Consider the following 11,159-nt stretch of genomic DNA (forward strand, 5'->3'; position numbering starts at 1 on the left):
CTGCTGTGGGTGGGAGGGTGGTGGGGAGAGGAAGGAGATGGGGGTGATGCTGGGTTGAGGCTAGGACTGCAGGGGGAGTGGTGGTGCTAGACCTGGCAATGGGAACACAGGAGGAAAGGCAATTCTAAAGAGGAAAGGAACCAAGTTTTATGTTGGACCCGAACTCTTGCACCAAAGTGTTCTCGAAGCACATAGTTTCCCCAGAGCTTGTGTTGGGTAACAGGAACCCAGGGAGTAACGCTCAAGGAACCCAAGGAAGCCCCGGGGCGATGCAGGAGCAGATGCATAGGCAGACAGGGGCACTCGGGTTTCCACGTTCAGGGCTCCCAGGGGCCCAGAGAAGGGGCAGTCCAGCCTGGTGCGGTGAGGTCCAGGGGCATCGTCAAACACGGCCTCAGGGGGGCCCGGGTTTTGGATGAAGCCATGCAAGGTGAGCTGGGGCTCTAGTGGAGGTGGTCACCCTCACAGAAGGGCATCCTGCCAGCACAGAGAGGACAGAACAGCCTGGATCGTTCCACAAAAATGCACAGCTTGGTTAGAAGCTGATTGGTGATAAGAGTGTGAGCTGTACACTTTGGAGAACAGTGTGGAAATTCCTCAAGAAATTAAAAATAGAGCTTCCCTATGACCCTGCAATTGCACTACTGGGTATTTACCCCAAAGATACAGATGTAGTGAAAAGAAGGGCCATCAGTACCCCAGTGTTTATAGCAGCAATGGCCACGGTTGCCAAACTGTGGAAAGAACCAAGATGCCCTTCAACGGACGAATGGATAAGGAAGATGTGGTCCATATACACTATGGAGTATTATGCCTCCATCAGAAAGGATGAATACCCAACTTTTGTATCAACATGGATGGGACTGGAAGAGATTATGCTGAGTGAAATAAGTCAAGCTGAGGAAGTCAATTATCATATGGTTTCACTTATTTGTGGAGCATAACAAATAGCATGGAGGACAAGGGGAGATGGAGAGGAGAAGGGAGTTGAGGGAAATTGGAAGGGGAGGTGAACCATGAGAGACTATGGACTCCGAAAAACAATCTGAGGGTTTTGAAGGGGCGGGGGTTGGGAGGTTGGGGGATCCAGGTGGTGGGTATTGTAGAGGGCATGGATTGCGTGGAGCACTGGGTGTGGTGCAAAAATAATGAATACTGTTACGCTGAAAAAATAAAGAATTAAAAATAAAATAAAATACTAAAAAAAAAAAAAATTGTGGGCTGTAGAGTGGCATGGAGTGGATGAGGCCCCAGAGGCAGGCGGGGCCCGATGGTGAAAGGCAGCAGGGAGCACGGGGCCTCGGAGCCTCGGAGCTGGAGAGTGACATGTGCCGCCTTGCCATGAGGTACTGATGGACATCGGGTGGAGGTGTCTGGCAAACTGTTGGTTTTCCAAGTCAGAAGCTCTGGACCACAGCACAGACTAGAGTTGGCGACTTGGGCATTATGTGCCCAGGGACACTAGTTAAAATCCTGAGCAGAGGTGCTCATGGAGGACAGTGGGCAGAGGGAAGCCAGGCAGAGAGGACAGAGCTCAGCGTCATCAACACAGACGGCTGGGTAGGGACAGGAACGAGTGACTGTCCTAGCCAGACCAGGGCCGTCCAATATGATAGCCGCTAGCCATAATGGGGCCTATCAGCCCCCGAAATGTGTCTGAATTGAAATTTGTTGTAAGTTTAATATTCAGACCACATTTCAGACTTGGTTCAAAAAAAATTTTTTAGAGCATAAAATATATCAATAATGTTTATACTGATTACAAGTTGAAATGATAATACTTTGGATATATTGGGTCCGGCATCACTACCATTAACTTCACCTATTTCTTTCTTGCTCTTTAAATGTGGCTACTAGGAAATTTAAACTGACGCGCATGGCTTGTCTTGGACAGCACTAGCCAGCTAGCCATCCTTTATGCCCCACGCTCAGCCCCTGGTCATCCAGCGCAACTCCCCTGGGGAAGCGGGGTGGGGGGCTACCCTGCCCCTCGGCTCAGGGAGTCCTTCCTGTTACTCCCGCAGCTCCTGCAGATGGAACAGGTGCGGCGGATCCCCGAGGAGTACTCGCTGGGGCGAATGGCAGAAGGCCTGAACCACCAGGACCCCATCATGAAGCTGCTGTCCATCCGAGGCCTGGTTATCTTGGCCCGCAGGACTGAGAAGGTGAGCAGAAGGCAGGGGAGAGCCCGGCCCAGCCAGGCCCTGAGCCAGAAGAAGGAGGGAGCCTGGCCATCACCGACTCTCAGATGCTGTACTCCATTTCTGTCCCTGCCTGTAAAGCAGATAGCCTTTAATAATTCCCCATACACTTTATTCTCATTGGAGTAGTTTCTAATCCAGTTGTTTTCACCATAACCCTGAAAGCTGTACGTCTAGGAGGGGTTGGGGATCGTAGTAGTTTTTCCTATTTTACAGATTAGGAAACCGAGGTCCAGATTGTTGGTGCATCTTAACATTGTAAAACAAAAACAAAAAAAAACCCAAAACACAAAACTTTGTTTTCCTCTCCCAGGCACTGTGGCAGCTCATGGCATAGAGGGACGAAGGGACAGGATGTAGGTTCAGAAAGCTAACTAGCAATGCAGGTCTTCTACCTGGTGCCAGCAAGGGGGTGGCAACAGAGGCCCTCGGCTGCCCAGACCCGGAAGGAGTCAGTGAGGCCAAAGAGGACTTTGGGGACAGCAAGAGGCTGAGGGAGGGCATTCCAGGCAGCTGGGATGGCATAATCAAAGGCCTGGAGGTGGAGCATCTGTCCTACCAAGGTCATCTCAGTGAATCAGAGGCTGGATCTCCCACCTGGCGGCCCCTGCTGCCAGGTAGGAGCCCGCATCCCAAACGGTCCTGCCCCGCAGACTGCCAAGGTACAGGCCCTCCTGCCCTCCATGGTGAAGGGCCTGAAGAGGATGGATGGGCTGCTGGTGGTGGAGGCCGCCCACAACCTCAAGACCATCTTCAAGGGGCAGGACCGGAAGCTGACAGACAGCTCGGTTTATGTGGAGATGCTGCAGATCCTGCTGCGCCATTTCAACGATGTAAGGGATCCCTTGGCGGGGGGGTCGGGGGGCTGGGGGGGGCAACCTCTGGAGGGTGTGGCTTTTACTATGCTGGGGACTGCAATAGCTCCCGTGGCCCGCTGAGGCAGGGCACAGCGGTATCAGCCCAGGCCGGGCAGGGAGGGGGGTACCTTGTTCCAGTGGGCCCATGTCTTTTTGTAAGTGGATTGCATTGAGAAAGATCCTTATTCAATCAGTTCTCACCGAGGGGACTCTTGAAATCAAGTGTCCCCAGACCCTTGCCTCATTGCAGTTGGCCCACCTCAAGGCGGCACGTGTTTTCCAGCAGAGGGGGGCATTTTCCCGCTTGGCACTAAGGCACCTCTTAGGGGGTCCTGGCCAAGGGGAGCAGGCAGAACTCCAGACCCAGGCTCCAGTGAGGGGGGCACTGGCCCCGGATCAGCCCCACCCGGCGGCCTCCGCCCTGTCCCATCTCTGTGCATCTTGTGCCTGGAGGGCCCCCCAGAATGAGTGGGCAGACAGCCGTCTGCCTCCGTGTGAGGCTCAGAGGCCCAGGCAGCTTCTTGGAGGAGGGAGCCTGCCTGAGCCTCAGGGTCTGCCCCAGTCTCGAGAGGACGTGCGCTCTTCCTGCATCAACCTGTATGGCAAGGTGGTCCAGAAGCTGCGGTTGCCCCGCACCCCAGCTGTGGAGCAGCAGCTCATCAGGACCTTGGTGCCCCTGCTGCTGCTCATGCAAGAGGGCAACGCCGAGGTGAGCCAGGTGAGTGTGCCTAGGCACTGGGCCCTGTGGCCAAGCCTCCCTCTGTGGAAACCAAGCCAGAGTCACTAACAATCTGTTATGGACAAGCCTGTGTTCCAAAGGCACCCACGTCAGAATTCCTCCTCAAGATGGACTTCACTTGTGCATTTCAAACTGGAATAGATTTCTCCAGAATGCAATTTCACGACACTTTTTTTTTTTTCTGGAAGATATTCTGGCTGTCCTGGAATTCCCCAGTTCTGGTATTGTCTTCCTGTTGGTCCCCAGAAATGTATAAAGACCCTGTTCCGCTGTTCTTGCCTCATGGCATGGGAATTGCCAAAAAGAGCCTATAGCCGGAAGTCCTGGGACAACCAGCAGCAGACGGTGGCCAAAATATGCAAGTACCTTGTGAGTGCTTTCAAGACTACAGTTGTTCCCGATGAGTGTGCTAGAGGTGGGCAAAGCTTTCCCCTTTTCTCTTCCTTCCTTTTGCATGAGCATCCTGACTGGCAATTCCACTTTTACCCACACGTTAATTGGCTCCTGGATGTTCACCTGCCTTTCTGGCTTGTCACTTCTGGTGTCCCTCTCCAGTGGCTTACCGGACACCTCCCCACTGACCCACATGCACTTGAAGCTCAGCATGCCTCTTCTGAGCTGATGCACTCCCCCCCATTTCAATTCTGCTCTGTCCTTCTAGATCCCCAAAGCAGAAGCCTAGAATTATCCTAGACTCTGTCTCCCTCACTCTCCACATTCGACCAATCTTAAATATCCTAAACGTCTCTTTACCTGTTTCTTCACTCCCTGTCACCACACTCCTTGCCCTTAGTTTAGGGCATGGATGTCTCCCAGCAGGGGCGTCGATCCAGCCACCCCCCACCCGCCACCGCCAGTTCTCTCCACCTTGAACCTCACCTCTTCCAATTCCATCCCCCCTTGGGCCACCAAAGCAATCTGCTTCAAACACGATCTGTGTTCTATCTCTATTTCAAGAGTTCCCTTCAAAAAGTTCCCTTTTCTGCATCCGCAATTCCCAGGGTATATTCTCTGTGACACACACCCCACAGGAAATGCCCCACAGGGGAGAAAATAGGTTCTAAGATGAATAGGTTTGGGAAACACTGCCTTTTCATCTTCCTCTCGGGGGTTTGCAATGCCTTCAGCTCATTAAGGCTCTGAGGTGGTCTGTGCTAAGATGTTCCGTGGTTGTTGAATCCGTGGTCAGGCCACCCATACGCCATGGAATGCACGCTGCAGGAGGCAGCCCGGTCCCTCTGCGCACCATTTGGGAAGCTTTGCTATAAGTCCTATCTACATTCCCTGCTGTCAAGGCACCCCCCGGACGCAGACTCGGAGACAGAGATTAGCATGCAGGAGGGTTATTTGAGCATGGCCTTGGGATTGACACCTATGGACGGGAGGTCGGGGGCAGGGAGAGAGGTCAAGCTGCAGCGTAGCTCTGGGGGAGCCTCAGCCATCCCTGCAGTGAGATTCCCCACATTTGGGGCCGGGGCCAGGTCTTTACACGCTTGTGTCTGTTTGTTACTGGATGCCAGCCACCCTGGGAAGGGACATGACCTTGGGCCAGCAGTTCTCTTCTGCGGAGGCAGTCCCCAGTGTTGGGGGAGAAACCCTTCACCTCAAAGGGAGATCTGGGTGGGGCATGCCAGCACCCCTCACAGCAGTCTAATGAAAATATGCAGAGTAACAGATGGTTCCTAGGATTAAGAAAAGGGCTGGAAACCACCACTGTCAGTAATGCTCAAAACCCCTGCAATCCAGGATCTGTTATTATTACCATCCTTTCACGAGGGAAAAAGAGGCCTAGAGGAGGTGTTCGGCCAGGGCGCTAATTCAAATACCCCCCAGTGACCAGGGAGCGGGTGGAGAGTGATTGTGGGTGACACGAAAGTGGTGGGGCCTATGTCAGCCTGGAGGGCCAGGCTCTGTTGAAAGCATGAGTGGGTGGGTGCCCCAGCTCATGGTGTAGGCTGCTCTTGCCAGCTCCTCTGCTTTCACAGGAAAAGCCAGAGACCCAGATTTTTATAAGACATCAATTAGCAATCAATTTAGCTTGTTGAAAACACTGTGCTGGTCATGGCTCTGCCAACTCCTCGTGGTTTGTGGGCTGCCGGCTTATGACCTCTGTGCTAGGCCCTTCTAGAGCCTCTGTTTTGGCTTTTCAGCATCAACAGGTTTGCTCATGAGAGGGTCAACTTCTAGCCTTAGCTTTAAGGAGGGAGCGGTAACCCATTCATTCATCCATCCATCCACTATCCATCCATTTACCCATCCATCCAATGCTTTCTGGGCATCTATGCCACACAAGGCTTCGTCCGGGATGCTGAGAAGTTGGAGCTGAGTGAGCTGGCCCCTTCTCTCGTGGGAGCTCTGGATCCGGTAGGGGAGACAGTTATAAATAATCACAGCACAATGCCATAGGTGACATGCATGACAAGGGCTGTGCAAGGTGGTGTAGAAACATGAAGAGTGGTGAGATCTGCTCTGAAAATTGTGAAAGGCTTCAGGGAGGAGGTGGCTTCTGAGCTGAACCTCAAGGGATGAGCGAGATCTATCAAAGATGAAGAAGAGAGGGAAGGGTACCCCAATCAGGAGCAATCACTCGTACCAGGCATGGAGCTGGGGAGAGCTGGGGCCACATCCTGCTATTGGAGCAGAGTGTGAATAGCAGGTAGAGGAATTGGTGGAAACAGGCTGAGAAGCATGATCATGAAGGGTTTGATGCCAGGCCCATAGTTTATTCTCTGACATGCAGATTGTCAATAGGAGAGTAATTATACCAGATTCTTCCTCATCTCCCTCAACGACCTCTTAGCAGGATGCCCGCCCCCGAATTTCTCCTTGATCAAACTCATCCTGAATACCACTGACAGACTATTTTGCCCCAAAACATTGCTTTGTCAAGAATGGATGCTGGCTTCCTATTTTCTAATGCCTAAGTAAGCCTTATTCCTATCTGGCTTTTAAGGACTTTTAAGACCTCTCTAGTTTATTTTTCACTGCTCTGTAACTTGAACTCTTTACCTTGATCAGAGCTGTCTCCTTATCTATCATGTCCCTTGAGTGCCATGTCCATTCCCACTTGGCTGGACTTTTTATTTTAGAACTTTCCTCTGAGGTGCAGCGGGGGGTGAACTGGAAGAGGATAAACCCAAGGCAGGAAGACCATGGAAAGGATTGCTGCAATCCACTAAGAGAAAAGGAGGCCTGGCCTTTGGGGGCCTCAGGCAGAGGCCAGGATGGGTAGCAGAGAAGTTTAGGAGGCAAGGAGCTGAGGCTTGGCTGCCTGACAGGGTCACCATTCCTAGGTTTGGGAAGAGTGGATGGGCAATCAGTCCCTCTGAGGGCTCAGCACTCTTGGGCTTTCTCTTTGTCCCAGGTGACTACCCACCAAGACAGCGCCTTCACATTCCTCAGCCAGAGCCTGCAGTATGCCAAGAATTCCCGGGCCTCCCTCCGGAAGTACTCAGTCATGTTCATAGGTAACCTGGTAGAGCTAGTTTGCTGCTAGGACTCTGCAGGCCCTCCATTTTGCTTCCTCCACTTGGAAGGAAGCTGCCAGTCCTCCTGGCACCTGGGAAATGCCTCCCTTGGGTTCAAGGTTTTGGCCAGCAGACAGTCATGGTGCAAATTGGAAAGGCCTTCTCTCCTCCAAAATCCCTGCTTAGGAAGTGGGCCACAGGGTGGATCCAGCCCGGAGTCCTTGTGCAGGTCACAACCTTGGCAACTGTACACAAGGGAACTGCTGCTTCCTGCCCTCTCCAGCCCCAGTACAACATGGGTCCAAGCCCAATGGGAGCCTACCACTGACTGTGTCAGGAGGGGCCAAGCTGTGCGGTAGAGTGAAGTAGAATCTCAGCTCCATGATCCCCTTTCTGTGTGACCCCAACTGGGTCATTTACTGCCACTGAGTCTCAGTTTCCTCACCTGTAAAATGGGGATTGACTCCAGTTTCACAGATTAGATGAGACAATTTTTTAAAAATGTGAAGCCTGGCTAGTCAAGGTGCTCCCTCCACATCAGCTTACTCCACATTTCCCATAATCCCAACCTCTGCCTTTCTGGGGAGAAAACAACTAGATTCCCCTCACTCAGAATCCCCAACATCAGCCCAGACCCTTCTGATGGCTTGCGGGCATATCTCCTCCCAGCGACTCTCCTCCCCTCCCCCAAAGAACCACACACTCTTCCCCAGGACCAAGAGACCCTGCTGCCCAAGAGCTTGAAGAGAGGATGACCTTCCCATCCCCCACTTTGAAAAGCCATGCTTCTTTTGGTTCCTTTCTCCAGTTCACTTGTGGTTTTCATCAGTCCACTCACCGATGCACCCATTCACTGGTTCAGTAAGCAAACATTGCTTGATACTCCCCTCTGTGTCAGGCACCATGCCTCGTCTAGAGAAACAGAGAACATTTCCGGAGGTGATGTGGATGGCAGGGGTGGGTGGTGGGGGTGGACTGTGGTGTTAACATGATCCAGGCAGGGACATAGGAGCAATGCCCAGGACTGGGGGCATCCCTCAGAATGTGGGGTTCTGCTCACAGGCAGCTTCTCACACAGAGTGACATTATTTCCTAGATGCTGACTTCTCTAAATCTTGCTCCAAATTAATCATATGTAAAAGCGTTAGTGTTTAACACTTGAGTGTGTTCTCTGAGTCAGAGGCCTGTGCTGGGGGAAACCAAGCAGAGGAGAGGCTGTGTCCTCCCACACACATCTCCCCCGCCAGCCCCCGCCCCGTGCTGTGATTCCTAACCTCTTGGGGGTTGGTGAAACCCTGAAGAAAGTTATGAACACTTTGCCTAGAAGAACACGTACTTGCATACAGTTGTGTGTGTGATTTACGATCCTCAGGACTGCCCTGCCCACTCCCCCACCTCAAGTGTATCTAGGCTTGAGACCTCAGGTCTGCTGGGAGAGGTTCGTAAGTCACAAAATGCATCACAGTATATACAGGTGAGGGAAACTCCGATGTTCTGAGAACCCAGAGAGCCACCTAACTTAGTTTGGGCTCAGGGTCGGGAAGGATTTCCTGTAGAAGTAATTATGTTAAGCTGAATAATCAAGGATAAATAGCAATGAGTCAGGCAGAGAAATGTGGGAAGGGCCTCACAGCAGGCGGAGGTCTGGCCTGGTCCCATTCAAGGACCTTTGGGAGAGGCAAGTGGGCAGGGAGCAAGGGAGGGCAGGACAATGTGGCCGAGGAGCAGAGTCTCAGGCCCTCCAGGGCCCCACCAAGCACCTGCCTGAAAGGAACGTGAAGTAGTCAGGGTCCCTCAATCAGATGCTGCCCAAACTCACTGTAGAAGGGGGCAGCTGAGGCAGCACCTCCCCGAGTCTCAGATGGACAATGAGGGCCAGCCTGGGTAAGGGACCACCTTGGGCCATACTGTCAGAGTCAGCGGCAGCCCAGATCCTGTCCCTGTCCCTGTGCCACCCCTGCCCTCTGGACCTGCCACCTCTCCCAGGACCCCTCTTAGAGACTCTGTGCCAGGGTCAAAATGAAGTTCTCCTTTTATGTCCTCATTCGTGGGACCCGAGAAGGGTGGGAGAGTTTCTCTTAGGAGGTCTGGTCTGAGGGCAGGGGCCAGAGTCAGGAGGTGGAGGCACTCATGTCTTGGATTACACTCAAGGGTCCCTGGTCCCCTGCATGGAGAGCATAATGACAGAAGACCGTCTGAATGAAGTTAAAGCAGGTAAGTCACACCCTGAGTCTTTGAGAGCTCGGGGGCCAGTGAAAGAATGAGTGGGCTCACAGTGGGTGACAGGAAACAGAAGGAATAGGTCTCAAAGCAAGTGGCTTCCCCTCAGCCCAGCTGTGCTCGTCTTTGTCCACAGAGAGCAGTGCTAAGGGGTCACCAAGACACAGAATACACAGCCCCACCCTAGGAGAGTTTACAGTCTAGAAAACTAGAATAGGAAATAGGCCCCAAACAATTTAGTGCAGGGCGAGTAGTTCAGACTCTTATTGGGGCAGATTAATTTTGTAACTGGGAAAACTAATGGGAGCCTGAGGGTGGGGCAGTCCCAGAAAGCTTCCTGGAGGAGGCAGGTTTTGATTCAGGCTTCAAGAGGCAGGAAAAGTTTGAAGAGCTAGGAGGAAGGTGAGGGAGGGGACGCTGAGCAGAGTGCCTGAGCCAAGGCACAGAAGGGAGAAGGAAGGGTGAGCTGTGAGACCAATGTGGGGACGGGGTCTTAACAAGCAGCCTTTCCCCTCCCCATGCCCCAGCTCTGGAAAATCTGAGACATGACCCGGAAGCATCAGTGTGCATCTACGCGGCGCAGGCCCAGGACCACATCTTGGCCAGCTGCTGGCGGAATTCCTGGCCGCTGCCACACGGGGACTCGTGGGTGTGCGACCCGGATGCCACACACCGCTGGAGCCCCAGCTGTGAGAACCTGCCCACTTCCCACCAGCGGCGCTCCTGGATCATGCAGACCCTGGGCTCCTGGAAGTTGTCCCTGAAGCAGTGATGTCCCCGAGCCCCAGCCCTCCTCAGGGGTGGCCACGGCCACAGCCATTCCCCCTATAAATGCCACGTGGCTTACCTCTCCCCGTGAGTGTTCCCTCAAGGGAGATGCCATGGCTTGTGTGAGACTTCTGCAAGATGAGCGTGGCCTTCACTGTTGACTTGGTCAACATCTACAGCCTCACACAGGCTGTTTTGTCTACATTTTATAGGTGGGGAAGCCAGGGCTCCAAGAGGTGAAGAGGCTTCCTCAAGGTCACAGAGCAAGTCTCCTTCCTGCCTCACTGTCCCCCTCCCCCAAAGGGAGGGTAGAAGAACAAAAGGGGAGGATATTGGGGCGGTTTCAGGGGAAGGAAAAGGGGGGACTCCCCCACCCCATGACATCGGCATATCTGGAGCCCTGACCTCTGAGTCCCACTCATGGGGCTCTGCTCAGAGATTGACTATCCCTTATATAGGTCACATTCACTGATCACCTAACCTGGACCAGGCCTGCTGTGGGTGCTGGAGGAGAACAAGATGAGTCCCAGGTCCTTGTAATTCATACTCTGGGGCAGTGGTTCGCAAAAGGGGTGATTTGACCTTCAGGGGATATTTGGCAATATCTGGAGACATTTTTGGCTCTCAGGTGGAGCCCAGAGATGCTGCTAAACATCCCACAGTGAAGAATTATCCATCCTGAGTTGTCAAAAGTGCTCAGGTTGAGACACTTTGGTCTAATGGAAGTATTAGAGACAGGAAAGTCACCAACAGCCCAGTGCTGTGATGAAGGGACTCCTGGGAGCTGCGAAGTCCAAAGATTGACATAGGCTAGCAGGGAGTGGGGGTGTCAGGGAAGGCTTCCCAGAGATAAGATACTCCCCCCCACACACAGTTGGGGGCTTGGAAAGATGACCGCGTGGTGGGG

The 11,159-nt window shown here is 53.0% G+C and overlaps 1 protein-coding gene across 4 annotated transcripts in view; it reads left to right on the plus strand.

The window, feature by feature from the left end:
- Window positions 1–10,336, plus strand: part of MROH7 (maestro heat like repeat family member 7) — a 56,240-nt gene extending 45,904 nt beyond the window's left edge. For all 4 annotated transcript variants that reach the window (XM_032839794.1, XM_032839793.1, XM_032839795.1 and 1 more), the window contains 7 exons: window positions 2,025–2,165; window positions 2,855–3,034; window positions 3,621–3,776; window positions 4,044–4,166; window positions 7,162–7,264; window positions 9,416–9,478; window positions 10,012–10,336. In XM_032839794.1, coding sequence (XP_032695685.1) covers window positions 2,025–2,165; window positions 2,855–3,034; window positions 3,621–3,776; window positions 4,044–4,166; window positions 7,162–7,264; window positions 9,416–9,478; window positions 10,012–10,256 — 1,011 coding nt within the window. In that variant the 3' untranslated portion in view covers window positions 10,257–10,336. The remainder of the gene's footprint in view (window positions 1–2,024; window positions 2,166–2,854; window positions 3,035–3,620; window positions 3,777–4,043; window positions 4,167–7,161; window positions 7,265–9,415; window positions 9,479–10,011) is intronic.
- Window positions 10,337–11,159: the final 823 nt, after the last annotated feature.

The sequence above is a fragment of the Lontra canadensis genome, unplaced genomic scaffold (genome assembly GCF_010015895.1).
Source record: "Lontra canadensis isolate GAN:19392208 unplaced genomic scaffold, GSC_riverotter_1.0 scaffold109, whole genome shotgun sequence".
Classification (NCBI taxonomy): Eukaryota; Metazoa; Chordata; class Mammalia; order Carnivora; family Mustelidae; genus Lontra; species Lontra canadensis.